General features: G+C 41.8%; 1 protein-coding gene across 1 annotated transcript; it reads right to left on the bottom strand.

The window, feature by feature from the left end:
• Positions 1 to 427: 427 nt before the first annotated feature.
• si:ch211-216l23.2 (uncharacterized protein LOC565061 homolog) lies at positions 428 to 17,298 on the bottom strand. Its single transcript, XM_039809369.1, has 9 exons — positions 17,090 to 17,298; positions 16,813 to 16,899; positions 16,160 to 16,233; positions 11,440 to 11,563; positions 6,703 to 6,902; positions 4,753 to 5,031; positions 4,490 to 4,648; positions 3,469 to 3,714; positions 428 to 1,208 (listed from the first exon to the last, which is right to left on the bottom strand). Exons 1-9 carry the CDS (start codon positions 17,149 to 17,151, stop codon positions 1,171 to 1,173), a joined length of 1,269 nt encoding a protein of 422 aa, XP_039665303.1. The 5' UTR covers positions 17,152 to 17,298; the 3' UTR covers positions 428 to 1,170.
• Between the last annotated feature and the right edge of the window lie 1,589 nt (positions 17,299 to 18,887).

Raw genomic sequence — 18,887 nt, 5'->3', positions numbered from 1 at the left:
CCATAGTAGCTCCAGAGGCGTGTGACCTCGGACATAATGTAAGTAGCTCCAGCTAAATGTAACGTATTCCTTTAGGTTATTACAAGCTGCCTATTGTGCTTTTAATGTAACACAAAATTGTCCAGTTTTATTCTGGATGACAAAACAAAGTTTGCAAAACTTGTTGGGCTTTTACTGCCAATGTATATCATAAATATATTGTAGTTATTCTTAGGTCCAAGTGTCACTACTCTCACTTGAACAAAGCATTAAAGGCATTCTAAGGGAATGCATCATGAGTGTATTTATGGGGACCCACACAAGATAGATGTGGAACAGTGAAACGGAGTGAGATACATTTTAGAAGATGAATTTGCTGTGCCAAAAGTTGTACGTCAAAAATAAAATTGGATATGAATGGAATAAAATTGGAGCCAAGAATACAGCATGTAAGAAAAAAAACTTTTAATATTTTTTTTTTTTATATTGAAATTCTTAGGTCAAGAGAATCTTTAAAGAAATCCATGTGAAATCTTAAGCACCATCTTGAAACACAATATACAGCAGGTAGGCTACTTGCTATATTCATTATATACAGAAACATTAAAAGTCCTATAGCCATGTGAGACCACCAATACCCAGCTGTCCACTGGTGACCAGGATCTTTAGTGCATTCAGCAAGTCAGATGTTCACGGTTTATCCTGTGCAGCTGGTCACTATAGTCTCCACCACAAAAAAAGCAAACTGAAAATACATACATACGTTGTTATTAGCTTTTTTTTCTCTTTTCTCTTTGAATGAGAAGCACAGTACATACTAAAGAAAAGAAATGAACAATAACCGAGGGATGTTGGGAAAAATACTTAAAATGATGAGTCATTAGAATACCCCATGCCATCTTTCATCAATCCATCCACAATAAGATAATATCTAACATTAACTACAATCTTTTTCCTCTAACTGAGTGTGGTTTACTATTTTATTAAAAAAAAAAAAAAAAAAAAAAGGGTCACAACAGGTATCCTACGCAGGCGCCACGAGTCTTCTGTTCTCCAGTTAGGTGAAACGTTCAAAACGCTGCTGGCCCACGGAGCCTGCATGTGTTACACTGTGTGTGCGTGTGTGTGTGTGTGTGTGTGTTTGTGTGTGTGTATGAGAAGGTCTGTCTGAGTGGATGTCTGTGTCATTTCTTAGTGTCGCGGGCCTCCCGGTCGTGGAAGAGGGGCACCTAATCAGAGGGCGAGAGGAGAAGAAAAAAAAAAAAAACATTGTTACCACAACAAGGTTAAATTATTGTCTTTAGGTTTGCTTCATTTCACTAGCCTGGCTCCGCCCTCCTACGTACTTCCGTTCAATTTTCTTTTTCCTGCAGTACTGCGTCTGGGTTTGCGGTATATTCGTGGGTTTTTCTCCGGCCAAATATTTGGCGGCCCCCATTTTTCATGAGCTGAACTCAAAGATCTAAGACTTCTCCTTTGCCGAGATAATCCATCCACCTCACAGGTGTGGCATATCAAGATGCTGATTAGACAGCAGGATTATTGCACACGTGTGCCTTAGGCCACTCTAAAATGTGCAGTTTTATCACAGCACAATGCCACACATGTCTAAAGTTTTGAGGGAGCGTGCAATTGCCATGCTGACTGCAGGGATGTCCACCAGAGCTGTTGCACGTGAATTGAATGTTCATTTCTCTACCATAAGCCATCTCCAAAGGCGTTTCAGAGAATTTGGCAGTACATCCAACCGGCCTCACAACACGCAGACCACGTTTAACCACACCAGCCCAGGACCTCCACATCTAGCACCTTCACCTCCAAGATCGTCTGAGACCAGCCACCCGGACAGCTGCTGCAACAATCGGTTTGCATAACCAAAGAATTTCTGCACAAACTGTCAGAAACCATCTCAGGGAAGCCCATCTGCATGCTCGTCGTCCTCATCGGGGTCTCGACCTAACTGCAATTCATCGTCGTGACCGACTTGAGTGGGAAAATGCTCACGTTCGATAGCGTCTGGCACTTTGGAGAGGTGTTCTCTTCACGGTTGAATCCCGGTTTTCACTGTACAGGGCAGATGGCAGACAGCGTGTATGGCGTCGTGTGGGTGAGCGGTTTGCTGATGTCAACGTTGTGGCTCGAGTGGCCCATGGTGGCAGCGGGCTCATGGTATGGGCAGGCGTATGTTATGGACAACGAACACCGGTGCATTTTATTGATGGCATTTCGAATGCAGAGATACCGTGACGAGATCCTGAGGCCCATTGTTGTGCCATTCATCCACGACCCTCACCTTATGTCGCAGCATGATAATGCACGGCCCCATGTTGTAAGGATCTGTACACAATTCCTGGAAGCTGAAAACATCCCAGTTCTTGCATGGCCAGCATACTCACCGGACATGTCACCCACTGAGCATGTTTGGGATGCTCTGGATCGGAGTATACGTCAGCGTGTTCCAGGTCCTGCCGATATCCAGCAACTTCGCACAGCCATTGAAGAGGAGTGGACCAACATTCCACAGGCCACAATCAACAACCTGATCAACTCTATGCGAAGGAGATGTGTCGCACTGCGAGAGGCAAATGGTGGTCACAGCAGATACTGACTGGTTTTCCCAATACAGTAAAACTGCACATTTTAGAGTGGCCTTAGTGGCCAGCCTAAGGCACACCTGTGCAATAATCATGTTGTCTAATCAGCATCTTGATATGCCACACCTGTGAGGTGGAGGGATTTTCTCGGCAAAGGGGAAGTGCTCACTAACGCAGATTTAGACGGATTTGTGAACAATATTTGAGAGAAAAAAGCATTTAGTGTACATAGAAAAAGTCTTAGATCTTTGAGTCCAGCTCATGAAAAATGGGGGCAAATACAAAAGTGTTGCGTTTATAATTTTAAGTATATGTTAGCCGCTTTCTGACCGGAGGGATTTTTGCAGTTCCTAGAACATAAAATTCCTAGAACTCTTTTTTTTTTTTTTTTCTCGTGTTCCGACTGGACCAATTTGGGGATTTTTAAGTTCCTCTGGCTGCAGTTCCTGAAAGTCTTTCAGCTCCTACTTCAGGGCAGGGGCTTTTCGCTGTTCCCTTTTCAGTATAGGGACCTAGGTCAACGAGGGTCGAGTTTCCGGTACAGACATACCAACAACGGGAAAATTTTTTAACAATTTTCGCCATCTTATTCATCACCAAATTCACTTCTGACAACGTTTTAGGCGAGAAATGAACTGTTATGTATGTAGTATGTAGTTCATACTTTTTTGGTGTATTTGTTTTCTGATTTTAACACTATAAAGGCAGTTGCCGTGCTAGAGTTACTCCCTTACCCCTCCTATATTCCCTATGGCCACCTGGCCAGTGCGAATGCAAATTGAAAAAACGGTTTGGGGAGTAGTTAGTAAAACTGCTTAGAAGTGGACTTTTCTTATATAGAGTATATCTCAATAAATGGACAAAAAAAATCTAAGAAAAAGTAGACGTGACCCACCTGGAGAAGCGAGAAGTGGAGGGCGGCAACTCTTTAGAGAAGGTGGGGCTCCTCTGCCTGTGTGAGGGCCCCTGGGGCCCTGGTGGTATGGAGGAGGGTGGTGGTGTAGGGGCCCACGAGGCATAGGGGGGCCACAGTAGGAGCTGTGTGAGGACAGGGGGCCTCGGGAAGCTGAGGCCCCTAATGAAGGACCAGGAGGTTGATGCAGGGACAGCAGCGGAGGTGGTTTGGTTTTGGGATGAGAGCCTGAAAAAAAAAAAAAAAAATGTCTTTACAGGACATTATGTACCACATATGTGTTGTAGATATTATGGATAAAAGTATGAGAAATTATGTGTATGTATGAGGGCTGCACAATATTAGGTTTTTTATCGTCATCGCAATATTAACTGGCGCAATAAACATATCGCAAAACGCAGAGTCATAAAAAAAAAATAAAAAAAATAAAAGACTAAAATAAAAAAGAAGAAAATATGAGCAGAAAACTGCACTCTAAAATATAACGGTCACTTTTTTTTAGTGGTGCCTTTTATTTTCAACTCAATGTTTAGTTTGTTTAATAAAAGTAGGTTGGATTTGATTTTCTTTCCTTTTTTTTTAATTCAACAAGCAATTTGTTGTATTTTAGCAGAATGCTGAAAGCAGCAGAACTGAGTACCCTTTAATGACTTTATTAATTGCAAGAAATATCGCTATTGATATTTAACGACTTTATCGCATATAGCACGTTCCTCATATCGTGCAGCCCTACCCTGTGAGTGACAGAACGATCGGTAGTGTGTGAGAAGGACATCTTGTAGACAATACAAGTGCAATTCATTTAGAGGCCTCTGACACAGGTGCATGAAAATACAACTTACAACGTACTGTATGCAAACACAGGAAAGAAGAAAAAAAAAGTTTATATTTCTAAAAAAATATGAATGTCTCATTTATGGTTCCTACACCTTTGAACTTTTATAGGAATTAAAAAAAGACCCTTTCAAATAATCAAACAAGTTGTCAACTCTGCAGTCTTAACCTGGTGAAGGCAGGAGAGCAGCGGGTGGCGAGGGGTGGCTCATCATGGGCCCCCCTGCTCCGGCAGACTGAGGGGGTCCGGGTGGAGTGGGGAGCAGAGGAGGCGGCTTGCCCAGGCCGGGAGGTAACATGTAACCCCTCTTCCCCTCCGTGTGGGAGGCTGCAGACAGAAATAAAAATTCAAGAACGACAAAAAGACTGGAAAAGTACGACCCAAAGAGGAAGGAAACAACAGATTTACTGCGGTTTAAATTAGCATCCCACCTTGTAGGTGCTCCTGCCGGGAACGGACATACTCAGAGATGGTTTCCATCTCCTCAGGGTAGAGATGCACCCCTTCAGCAAACAGCAAGAGGAGCTGACGGGTTTCGGAGGGAACAGTGTGGCGGTCAATCTTCTCTCGGTCCAGGTAGTCATCCAGCAGCTGCGACGCCTGGGCTGCGCTGTCTGCCGGGTCCTTCGGCGGGCGCTCTTTGACGCGCCTGTGACTGTACTCGGCTGCAACAAAATCCATGGCCTGGTCTTTCGGCATGTTGCGATGGACTGGGGGGGAGGGGGAGGGGAGGGAATTGGAATGTTAATGGTGAGGTGTCAGGGGACTGAAGGGGAAGAAAGAGGTGAAATAAGACAAGCCAAACACCGTAGAAAAAGACAATGGGGTTCTTACAGGACACTCAGGCCATACTCAAATCTAGCTGGTTTTAATGTGACGTTGGGGTCAGCAAATTCAACTGATAACATTTAGGGAGTACTTTTGAACGCAAGTTTTACTTTCTTGTAAGAGGAGGGGCAATGAAGAGCATGCAATTTATGGATGTGCATTTATCAGTAACTATATCATTTGCTGCTTTATGTTCCCGGACACATTTTTTATTTGGATGAATTGAAATGATTCCTTTATTCTATTTGCTTTAAAAAGGACATGCATTAAGTTCATTTTATTTCATTGATTTTGTTTTGGTTGTGTGATGTTCTTGTTATGTATAATGCATATTTGCAACTTTTATTAAGCAGATTTCAGAAATATCAGTTTTTGGAGGGGACATCTGAATCACACAGGTTGCTTAACACAGTGACGTGCATTTTCCACATGAAATAACTGTAGTTAAATAATTCGATAACTTAGGTTTTATTTTCATAGCTCTGGCCATCGGTTACATTGGTTACACGGTCCTTGTGAGCGTAATAGTTGCTGGTCACAATTTCTTTAGTTCGCCTTGATTTTCCTTTCCAAATAAGTTGACTTTGGAACTAACCTGGGAGCTTTGTAACACATCGTCTGAACATTTCCGTTTCTGATTTTTAGCCAAGCACCTGCGTTCACAGACCTCAGCAGTTACTTTGTCGAGTACAATGTTATCATAACCAATACAGCTGATGGCCCGAGCTATGAAAATAAAACCCAAGTTGTGGTAAAAAACAACATTGTTTTCCTTTAAAAAAGGAATAGTTCGACACTTGGGGAAGTTTGCCTGTTCCCTTTCGATACTGCTCTCATGTCTGTACAGTCAGTATGAAGCTACAGTAAGCAGCCGCTTAGCTTAACTTAACATAAAGACTGGAAACAGCTAGCCTGGATTTGTCCAAAAAAGTACAATAATTTGCGCAATAACTAATAATAATAATAATAACTAATTATCTACTGGTTGCCCGGCAGTGAGGACAAGATAAAAAAAATAGCCCCTTGTACCACCCAATGTTGGGTTTTTACACTTTGTTCTGGCCGAGGTTTTTGTACAGATTAAACAAACACGATATAAACATGTTAATTAGTGGAATTTCTAACTCTTGGCAAGAAAGCCAAACCAACTATCTTTTACACACCTACTCTGCTACTTCTGGGCTTCATTTAGTTTAAGTATGTACTGTTATGTGATGTCAAAGTATATACCAGTGGCAGCCAGTGGATGACGTGCCAACAGAGTGTCATGAATATTGTGTAGATTTGATGGATTTTGAGAGGATTTTTTTTCAGTGGAGTGCAGGATTGTATCTTGTAGTGCAGACCTGTAAATGTTGATGTTTTAAATGGGAATAGTCTTTTTTTTATTATTGGGTTTCGGGCTAAATCTATTTAAAATTTGGTTTTTTTTCAAAGAGGTTGGTAGAATCTACACAACACGTAAACTGCATTAGACCATTAGTTGAAAAGGGATGGAGGGGTGTAACTCAGGTGGTTTGGCTAAGCTTGAAGGAATGGGGGCAGGGACTTACTTTTGAGGGATTCTGAGAATATGATAACAGTGCAGGAGGACAGAGCTACGTTTGTCTGCTCCACCAGAATACATAACGGGGAGCCTTCTGCTCGGACATCCTGCAGAGCCCGGGTCAGGCCCGATTCCGCCTGAAGGTAGAGCATTTCCACTGACAGGCCACGCTCCTGCAAGCACTGGCTTAGCGATTTGGGGTAATCCCTTTGAGAGGAAGAGAAACACTTTGTTAACTTGACATTTTTATATTAAGTGACTCAGATGGCATATAAAGAAACCTAAGTTATATCTCTGAGAGGAACAGAGGGTTATTTCTTGATTTATAGTGTGCTTCAACAACAAAAACGTAATCGGAGCTCATCATTCCTTTTGTGTGGTGAAATCGGTTTGTGTGGATCTTTGATTAGACAGGACTCGGCGTAGCATTATGTAGAGCTTTGTGTGGCACTAACACACGGTTTTGGGCTCTTTTCAGATGTATTTAGTGTTGTAGTAGTATGTGTTTAGGTAATACATCAGGTCAAACAGATGGTATTCATATGGACGACTTGAGTGAATGTGTTTGGAATTTGCAAGAAAAAGTGACCACTCTATTGAATGCTGCTGTTTGATATATTTGTGAATACATGTCTGGATGTGGCTGGGTTTGGTGGCATTTTACCATTACATCTTTCTAAAGCTTCAATGGGAATGTTTTCATATTGGTCGCCGCAACTCATGGAGCACGGGCTTCTTACTACTGTAGATTAACATAAAACAACCATACAAGGGGAAGATCTGTTAGAAGAGGCAGAGATACCAACTCTGGTAAATTTAGCAAGGCATCCACAGACATAGAAGTAGGCAAAGCAGAGGAAAATTCAGTAAACAAAAAAAGATTATTGTCTGCATGAACATCTTATCTGGCCGTTGGAATGCATTGTTAATGCAAAGCACCCAAGCCGACTAAATCCGCCAGAGCCACCGTTTAACCCGCAATTTCCACCGGTTGCGGAACGTCTGCGGATCCTCTCCGGAACGGCGGCGGAGTCAATAGGTTTCCATTAAAGTCAGCGTGTGTATTTCTACTGACTGCGGAACGACTGCGTTCCGACTCCGTCCCAGCTCCGGCGATCTGCAGCCCTCCGGAGCAGATACGCAGAGCTTCTATTTTTCCCGGATGCCGGAGAGCTCCGCAGCAATTCAGCACAGGGCAGACAGTGCGGGACAGAAAGTCGAGCACAGAAACAAAATAAAACATCCGGTTAATTTTCAAGATAAAATACACCGCGCTCACGGCGGATCATATTTCCCTGCACTACAATAAAATTAAAATAAAGGGAGATCAGCAGGTCAGCACAGAGTTGTTTCCCCTCTCTACTCCTCTGGATGGAAACAAACTGTTGTTGGTTTTGTGGTTTATAGAAACTACATCCTGTTATATCGCGCGATCATACGTGAATTTGCGAGATCTCGTGGGTCCTCGTGACTTCAGCTGTCAGTCACGGCCGCAGCCGTTCCGCAACAAATCCGGACCTGGTGGGTATTGACGGACGGCGGAGGACGGAGCCGACACGCAGCCGTTCCGCAGTTGGTGGAAATTGCGGGTAAACCTACAGAGGGTCAGTGTTTACTGTTCAAAACAAGGTTTTTAAAAAGGAGTATTCCTCTAACACCTGCAATACACCTTTGAGATTGCAGTTACCACGTTCTTATGGCATATAACACTGGCTATTAGTCATTAGATAATTGGTCCCAGAGCGGCAAATAGCCTTTTGAATGAGAGCACTATGCAGTATTAGTGCCGTTACCAGAATACAAGCTGAACAATTGAACTACAATACCAACGTCTGTACTACTTTTACATTTGTATTTTAAATCAAAACCAAAAGCTTGTGACAAAGCTCTATACATTTTTTTTTTAAAAAGAACAAGAAATGTAACATTTACGCATACTTAAATACAGCTCATTGACATACCATGTATGTTTTTTTTTAACTTAAAAGTATAATGAACAGTTGTTAAGCATGTTATGGCACTGGTAAATCCAGTCCATTTTGTTGTTTAGGTAATAGGTAGCCTGCTGATAACCAGCAATGTCCCATTTAATTTAATTAATATTAATAATTCACTTTAATTGGCACACTAGGGATCATAAATTAGTATCACAGCAGTGTTAGTGCTATGATGACACGGCTGCCATATTTGCTGAAGCTTCATAGTCGCCATTTGTGTATGAGTATCTTGTGCATGAATTCATTTTTGCATTGTGTAGTGAGTGTACATCTTTTATGTGCTTCTACTATAGCTTTGTAAATAGGATGCAACAGTAACATTACAAATTAGTGTGTGTTTAATCATTTTTTGTCACCAAACGGGGTAAAGGCAGATACATTTAATGGTGTTCATTTATGAGCTTAAAAGATAATGCTGAATGTTTCGTTTTATTATACGTCTATATTTAGTCATGGGTGTGGATTTGGCGAAAGATTGTGATTAATGTTAGACCTGCGTGATACTGTACATTTTTATGTATGAGACTGTAAAATTACTGTGCTGAACACTAAACCATAGCTCTTGATGTTCCTACTTTCGTTGGGTGAGCATGAATGGCACATAGAAATTTGTCTTTTTAATTTCGACAAATCTGGTGCAGTAATAAAATTGCTTGTTAAATGAAGTGGGTCAAATTTGGATCAGGTGTTTGCAGAAGTCACAGTTCTACGGCAAAATAGGCTTCTGAGGAGACAAGGAGTATAAAAGACTGTAAAAAAAACAATAAAAAAAAACTCATGTAGTAGTCTCAAACTGGTTTTAAGACATTTAAGGACAATGGCATGAGTCAGATATATTGCTGTCAGAAGGAGAGAAAGGGGGACATGTCTGTCAGTGATCATAAACCAAACTTAATTGGACAGGCAATCATCCAACACAACAAATACTGAGCTTTGTCAACCATTACGAAAAGCAGTTATTCGTACTGGTGTAATTGATAGAGGCACGCACACACACACACACACACACACACACACACACACACACACACACACACACACACACACACACACACACACACACACACACACACACACACACACACACACACACACACACACACACACACACACACACACACACACGTCAGGCCAATCACATCGTGTATAGAGTCGGTGGGCGGGCTTATGGCTGCTGTCCTCTGGAAGACTTGGAGTTCAGCTTTTCTTTGAGAAAAGAACGGCACTGAAATTCTTAAAAAAAAAAGGAAGATGCGTTCGGAGTTTTGCCGACCGGATACGGCAAAAGTTCAATCTATCAACTAGCTTCGCTACCTTCTTCGTTGCTCTGCCTGGTTTTAGCGCTATCCTCTTGCATGCAGAGGGAATTTGAAAGACAGCCGTTTATCCCGCCCCTCAGATTGAGCCCTGTCAATGGTGAGTTCCCAGACCCAACATCTTGATGTGGGTCTGGCTTGGTAAGGCTAGGGAGCCGCAGGGGGGGGGGGCACAGAAATAAAAACCACAGCGGTCTGCGGTAAAAAGTTGAGACAGATTCAACTTTTGGATAGAGTACAGTAGATATTACCGTCGCTATCGCTACCACAAGAACGTTTTAAACACTATGGAGCGTAAAAAAACAAAAAACAAAACGAGAGTTGACTGTTGCTGACTGTTTTCTGCAACAAGCTCCAGCACAAGGCACAGCCCCCCGTCTCTCTTTTCTTTTTCTCCGTGAAATGAAGCTGCCTACAAGTGCGGTCGGAAATTTCAAGATCTATAAATTATCTGACGAAAAACAATTATTGTGAAATATAAAGTCTACATTGTGGGGGTTAAATGACACACAAGGACGTCACACAAATGGGTCATTTTTAATGGCACTGCCAACGCCACGCAGCCCTGCGGCTAATCACCAGATCGCTCTCTTCAGAGCCACTGGGAGTGCGGTTGTCAAATACACAGGGGTTAACTGGTTATCTTCAACAGTTGAAGCTAACATATCCAAATCTGATCCAGCAGTTGCTTATAGTAAGTGTACTACTCTCTGTCACCACTGTACAACAGCTACACTGGATGAAAACGTTCCTTTATATACTGTATGCATATCTAGCGACCCAGTTACTGTTCATTACAAGCCGCAACAGCGACAACAGTATTGTTTTCACCGTGTGTGTATGTGTGTGTGTGTGTGTGTGTGTGTGTGTGTGTGTGTGTGTGTGTGTGTCATCATAGCAAAATGTGGTCCTGGAGACATATATTGTAGCGGTAACTACCACAGAAGAGAATTTAAGTACTTTGCCAGGTGTTCATTTTTCCATCTGTCTGTGGAAATGTTTTCTCACCACGATAGCGTCACAAGCGTGAAAAGGCAGTCACGAAACTTTACAAGTGTGTAGTAGAGATCGAAGTGTTCAAAGTGTAGTCCGAGCAAGGATGCCGGAAGTAAGGGGGTAGAAAGTAGGGAAGGTGACAGCAGAGTAAACCAAGACGTTGTTAAGCATTATTGTCAAGTGAAACATGACTAGTGAAACAATACAATCCCTGTTATTTGCTGATTGAGGCATAGAAACCCGTCTGGTGTCTGTCACTGGCAGGTAAGCATAAATACAGGAGCCGAATATTCTTGGCCCCCCCCACCCAAAAAAATTGGACTGTACAATTAAAAAGGACATCCATCAGTCTGGTCTCTCGCTGTCTGGCAGCAAAGTATAAACCCTGCATGTAAAAGCAAATGTCCACTTGTTATTTTTGTAATAAGTACTCACAGGCACCGGTTAGTGACAGAGAGGACCACACAGTCGGCCGGCTTCTTCTCGTCCTGCACCTGTCGGTAGAACTTCTGATACAGGGCTTTACGTCGGTCTGCTGGGGTGCAGCCGTCTGGCTTGGCTGTGTGTGTGTGTGTGTTTGGGAGGTGGGGGTGGGGGAGACATGGTGAGGTAGTTGGGGGACAGTGACGGGGAGTTAAGGGGAGACAGAGTGGAGAGAGTAAAGGGAGAAGAGAATTTGCAGGTAGAGAAATGAGAGCAAATGTTTGGTTAATTTGATAACAGTAAGTAAGGCCAATAAAATGGCATTTAACTTAATGTAAACTGCATATTGGGGCGCACCATAAGACAAGACGTGTTACTTAAAAGTGTAAACTAATGGGGTACCAGTTATTGAATAAATGCATGTTTTATTTCAGTTACGATAGCGCAGCGGCTACGCAGTGGCACGATAGAGTAGGAGCACATCGCGACATACTGGAAAAGCCACGCCCACCGGAGGGGAAAACAACTCTCCGCCCTCCATTGACTTGGGCTGCATCTCATAACCCTTATTTGATAGCTCCTTGACTCCTCGGTTGAACCGGAAGTTGTTCTGTCCCTCCTTAGTGAAGGCCGTCTCAAAGCCCTTATTTCTGCCTCGAGGAGCGAGCGAGCATCGAGGAGGGATCACCGAGGAGCTATAGGCGAGGATACACGAGAGCAGCCTTCCCGGATGCCGTGAAGGAGTTACTAACTCCGCCCACACAGCTGACAAATTCATGTGACGCTTAGGCCGGTTACACACTGGCCGTGTGGCGTGAGCGTGTCAGCTGTGTGGCGTGTCCGTTTATATTTCGGCTCCCGTGTTAACAAGTTAGAGCTTACACACTGCCTGCGTGACACGCACGCAGGCTCGAGCCGCGCCGAAAACGCACGAATGCTAGAAATAGAACCGATGCCTATTTTTCACGCGACACGCAAGCGTGTTGGAAGCGTTTGCAGGCAAAATATAAGAAAAGATGTTTATATGTCATTTTGACACAAATACATATTAATAAATGACATGTTGATGTTTGAAAGTCTCTAGGTTTTGATATAAATGCAGATATATAAATGTAATTTAAAAAAAAAAATATATATATATTCTGTAGCCTATTTTGCCGTCAATACTGCCGACGTTGTCTTTGCTGTAATCAAATCAGTATATATTTACAGTACAGACCAAAAGTTTGGACACACCTCATTCAATGCGTTTCCTTTTTATTTTCATGACTATTTACATTGTAGATTCTCACTGAAGGCATCAAAACTATGAATGAACACCTATAGAATTATGTACTTAACAAAAAAGTGTGAAATAACTGAAAACATGTCTTATATTTTAGATTCTTCAAAGTAGCCACCCTTTGCTTTTTTATTAATAAGGGAAACAATTCCACTAATTAACCCTGACAAAGCACACCTGTGAAGTGAAAACCATTTCAGGTGACTACCTCATGAAGCTCATTGAGAGAACACCAAGGGTTTGCTGAGTTATCAAAAAAGCAAAGGGTGGCTACTTTGAAGAATCTAAAATATACAGTGCCTTGCGAAAGTATTCGGCCCCCTTGAACTTTTCGACCTTTTGCCACATTTCAGGCCTCAAACAAAGATATAAAACTGTAATTTTTTGTGAAGAATCAACAACAAGTGGGACACAATCATGAAGTGGAACGAAATTTATTGGATATTTCAAACCTTTTAAACAAATAAAAAACTGAAATATTGGGCGTGCAAAATTATTCAGCCCCCTTAAGTTAATACTTTGTAGCGCCACCTTTTGCTGTGATTACAGCTGTAAGTGTAAGCGGTATGTCTCTATCAGTTTTGCACATCGAGACTGACATTTTTGCCCATTCCTCCTTGCAAAACAGCTCGAGCTCAGTGAGGTTGGATGGAGAGCGTTTGTGAACAGCAGTTTTCAGTTCTTTCCACAGATTCTCGATTGGATTCAGGTCTGGACTTTGACTTGGCCATTCTAACACCTGGATATGTTTATTTGTGAACCATTCCATTGTAGATTTTGCTTTATGTTTTGGATCATTGTCTTGTTGGAAGACAAATCTCCGTCCCAGTCTCAGGTCTTTTGCAGACTCCATCAGGTTTTCTTCCAGAATGGTCCTGTATTTGGCTCCATCCATCTTCCCATCAATTTTAACCATCTTCCCTGTCCCTGCTGAACAAAAGCAGGCCCAAACCATGATGCTGCCACCACCATGTTTGACAGTGGGGATGGTGTGTTCAGGGTGATGAGCTGTGTTGCTTTTCACACACATAACGTTTTGCATTGTTGCCAAAAGTTCGATTTTGGTTTCATCTGACCACAGCACCTTCTTCCACATGTTTGGTGTGTCTCCCAGGTGGCTTTTGGCAAACTTTAAACGACACTTTTATGGATATCTTTAAGAAATGGCTTTCTTCTTGCCACTCTTCCATAAAGGCCAGATTTGTGCAGTATACGACTGATTGTTGTCCTATGGACAGAGTCTCCCAGCTCAGCTGTATATCTCTGCAGTTCATCCAGAGTGATCATGGGCCTCTTGGCTGCATCTCTGATCAGTCTTCTCATTGTATGAGCTGAAAGTTTAGAGGGACGGCGGGTATTCGTAGATTTGTAGTGGTCTGATACTCCTTCCATTTCAATATTATGCGCTGCACAGTGCTCCTTGGGATGTTTAAAGCTTGGGAAATCTTTTTGTATCCAAATCCGGCTTTAAACTTCTCCACAACAGTATCTCGGACCTGCCTGGTGTGTTCCTTGTTCTTCATGATGCTCTCTGCGCTTTAACGGACCTCTGAGACTATCACAGAGCAGGTGCATTTATACGGAGACTTGATTACACACAGCTGGATTCTATTTATCATCATTAGTCATTTAGGTCAACAATGGATCATTCAGAGATCCTCACTGAACTTCTGGAGAGAGTTTGCTGCACTGAAAGTAAAAGGGGCTGAATAATTTTGCACGCCCACTTTTTCAGTTTTTTATTTGTTAAAAAAGTTTGAAATAGCCAATGAATTTCGTTCCACTTCATAATTGGGACCCACTTGTTGTTGATTCTTCACAAAAAATTACAGTTTTATATCTTTATGTTTGAGGCCTGAAATGTGGCAAAAGGTCGAAACGTTCAAGGGGGCCGAATACTTTCGCAAGGCACTGTAAGACATGTTTTCAGTTATTTCACACTTTTTTGTTAAGTACATAATTCCATATGTGTTCATTCATAGTTTTGATGCCTTCAGTGAGAATCTACAATGTCAATAGTCACGAAAATAAAGAAACCCATTGAATGAGAAGGTGTGTCCAAACTTTTGGCCTGTACTGTATGTTTAACATGGCATTTCATTTTATCAATGGGAAACATACATGTGTCCAGACAAGGCTAGCAGCAGCAGCATCGCGTCAGACACGTTTCTGGTGTGTAAAGACATAGAAAAATCCACGCAGCCTCCACGCAACAGAAACGCCACGCTCACGCCACGCAGGCAGTGTGTAACCGGCCTCAAGAGGAAAGGACGTCTCATCCCTCTAAAACACGTTTGCTCGTTGCCTCTCTCCTCCCATGATTTCCTTGCGTCTCTCCCGTGCCTCCTTGGTCGGAGGGACTAAGACGCGAGGCAAGTGGAGGACTCGAGGAGGCAATTTAAGGGTTATGAGGTGCAGCCCCGGATTGTGTGAAGGTGCCTCAGTCATCGCCAATTCCATCTGCCAGCAAACACAAAAATGCCTAAAAAGGTGTGATGCACTACCTACAATATAAAGTACCCATAACTTAAGCTGTCGAACCGAAAAACTGACGTCCTCACGTGTATCCAAAAGTGGATACACGTGAGGAATCAGCAGGAAGAATGGGAAGACTGTGGGATCCTGACACTATCCTAGGACCTAGGACCCAGGACCTATTACGTTTGCAGCTAGCATTTTGTTAACAAGTCAAATATCCAAATGGCAGTTTCAGGTCGGGCTGGACGATTAATTGAAAGTGTATCAACATTGAAATTCTGAAGCTGTTATCAACGTATTTTTCCCATGACGATAATTTTCATAAAAATAAAATGTGACTTTTTCACAAGACATTTTTCTTTCAAGCAATGTGTGCTTTCATTTTAATTTCATACATTTTCAATAAATAGCCATAGTAGTTCCCGCTTTGTGAGTTTCCTTCAATTATTAAATTTTTTTTTAAAAAGATCACAAAAATAAGCACTATTCAATTAGAAAAACATATCTCACCTTCAATATTTGAGCCTATTTACAGTACAAACCTTGCCAATGAACTATGAGGACAAAATAAAACAAATCACAAAAAAAAATGAATGATCATTCATTTATCGTTAGAGGTAAAATGTGCAATTAATCGTGATTTTAGCTCATATCGTGCAGCCCGTTTCAGGCTAACTATATAAATTAAATTAAGCTAACATGTGTAATGTCGGGCATATCGGATCTCACAGTCTCCCCATTCTTCCTGCCACTTTCGTCTTCCTAAAAGCTCAGTTTTTTGGTTCGGCAGCTTATAAAAACTTATGTTATGGGTTCTTCACATTGTAAGTAGCAAGGAATTAAAAAGAAAATAAATGGTGCCTTTGTGTTCATGGTTCCTGATGGCCTCATTAAAAAGATCATACAAAAAAATGTGACCGGTGCAAATTTGTTACTGCGCTTTTAGTGATTAATATGAAGAAAAAGTCTCACCATTTGGCTGATGCTTGTACCCCTCGTACTTCACACTTCCACTGTAGTTTTGAATTTGGTCTATATCTTCATAACTGAAAAAGGCAATGAAACGAAAAAAAAGAAAGAAAAAAAAAGAAAAGAAAAGGAGCATCATACAATGTTACATTTTAATGAGGGAGGCATTTCTATGCCTACTGTTCAATAGGCCATTATATGTGATGACTTGATATAATTAAAAAGGTTATGAAGACTGGAAAAAGAGACTGAAATCATGACTTCATATCCAAACAAGTTGCAGTTTCTTTCCAACCCTCCCAGTGAAGTATGCTTCAAAGACACTGGGTCTAATCTACATTGCAGGTTTCTATGTTGCAGTCTGGTTGGTTATTTGGTCCAAAACACAAACAAAAACAAGGCTATGTGACTGCACTGATATGTTTGTATTCCTCTTTCCACTCCAGCTGTGTTGCATTGTTGTTGTGCTGTCAACGGTTTGCCCTGACAGCCTTATCTAAATAAGCCACTTTCTTGTCCATTTTTCCATTGTTGAAAACAGAGATATTGATGGAAAAAAAGGCCCGGATTATGATCCACGTAATATCCATCAATTACCAAACAAACACTGCGGATTGATGTTAAGAGACAGAGGCTTTGAATTGTAAGGCTGGTACCTTTCCAGGGCATCCTTGAGCTCTTCGGTCCTCTCCTCTCTGTTGGGGTAAGGCGCTGCTCTCCGAAACAGACGCAGTTGTTGAGCACTGCACAACACAAGAAGGGATTGTATGAGTGCCTCACTACCAAATACAACTCACAATAACTGGTGGAAGAGGGGTAGGTGTCAGTTTGTAGTACCTACGCCGTTTCTTTCTAATAACGCTATGGGTGCTAACGTTACCTAGCATGTCAGCTGCTAATGCTAAACTTGCTACAGTGAACCATTCCGCTTACCTTCCGTTTGGGTTAGCTGGTGGCCGCCGGGCTGATGCAGACGATTTCGCCCAAGACGACATTTTATCTGCACTGCAACTTCAACCAAATAAACCTAGCTAAGCTTTTAATCACAGGCTGAGGAGAAAATATTTCCCGAGGTTACTCCACCAGTGATCCGCGCTACATCCCTCCCTGTAGTGGGTAGGAGAAGGAGGAGCAGCTCTTCTTCAGGCGGTTGACTAGCCAGTTTACAGCAGTTGCATTACCTTCACGCCACCTACTGGCTATAAAATAAAACGGGGAATACAACCATAGACTGTAAAACTGATGATACCTTTGAACCCTTTTAGCATACAACGTTTTTTGTTGTTGTTGTTTAGATTATTTTTTGGGGATTTTCCGCCTTTAATGGACAGGACAGCTAAGTGAGAAAAGGAGAAGACCAGGGGAAGACATGCATGCAGGAAATCGCCACAGGTCGGACTCGAGCCCTGGACCTCTGCGTCGAGGCATATGGTATGTAGGCTACATACAACTAACCGGTTGGCTCAGCTGGTAGAGCAGTCGCACCCGGCCACAGCATACAACTTTTTTTTTTTTATCCTTTCGTGCTGCTAGTTTCCCCATTTACACCATTATACACATTATATGCCATTGCCACCCATTTGTATTTGTCCTTAAGGAGTTATTTCCCCCCACCAAAAAGTATATATAAAATATATATATATATATATATAGTACAGGCCAAAAGTTTGGACACGCCTTCTCATTCAATGTGTTTCTTTATTTTCATGACTATTTACATTGTAGATTCTCACTGAAGGCATCAAAACTATGAATGAACACATATGGAATTATGTACTTAACAAGAAAGTGTGAAATAACTGAAAACATGTCTTATATTTCAGATTCCTCAAAGTAGCCACCCTTTGCTTTTTTGATAGCGCTGCAAACCCTTGGTGTTCTCTCAATGAGCTTCATGAGGTAGTCACCTGAAATGGTTTTCACTTCACAGGTGTGCTTTGTCAGGGTTAATTAGTGGAATTTTTCCCTTATTAATAAAAAAGCAAAGGGTGGCTACTTTGAAGAATCTAAAATATAAGACATGTTTTCAGTTATTTCACACTTTTTTGTTAAGTACATAATTCCATATGTGTTCATTCATAGTTTTGATGCCTTCAGTGAGAATCTACAATGTAAATAGTCATGAAAATAAAAAGGAAACGCATTGAATGAGAAGGTGTGTCCAAACTTTTGGCCTGTACTGTATATATTCTTTTTTTTAGTTGCCACCCAAAAACAGTTGGAGGGAAACAAAATATTGTTTGTGGTATAACAAGGAGCTCTTCAGCACCACTATGTTGATGATTGGACCAGTGATGGAGTGCTGACCTTATCTATCCTGTATCTGTTGATAGGTCATTGCAAATTTACATCAGACATGACTTTTTTTAAACTCTGTTGTCAATATGTGGTTGTAGCTGAGCTCCTGTCCCCTATTTAGTTTGGGTATGTGTTGGTCATGGTTTATGCTATGAGAATGATTAGACGTAGCCTACTTGGGCACCTGGAAGCCTATTAGGGCACATACCATATAACTGCAACATTCCTGGTTCGATTCCAACTGGGGACTTTTTTTTCCGCAATACCTGTGGTATGGAACCATCCTCTTGTGGATGTACTGTATACTGGAAAAGAAAAAAGAAAAAAAAGAAAAAAAACACAAGTTTAGCACAGTATATGCAATTCCTGTGTGAGGCAAGCAGTGCCGATTTGCTGGATCTTTACACTCGATGTTCAAAAAATACTTCAGCTA

This window comes from Perca fluviatilis, chromosome 8 (genome assembly GCF_010015445.1).
Source record: "Perca fluviatilis chromosome 8, GENO_Pfluv_1.0, whole genome shotgun sequence".
Classification (NCBI taxonomy): Eukaryota; Metazoa; Chordata; class Actinopteri; order Perciformes; family Percidae; genus Perca; species Perca fluviatilis.
The sequence above is the reverse complement of the archived record's forward strand: the minus strand, read 5'-3'. Positions and strand labels throughout refer to the sequence as shown.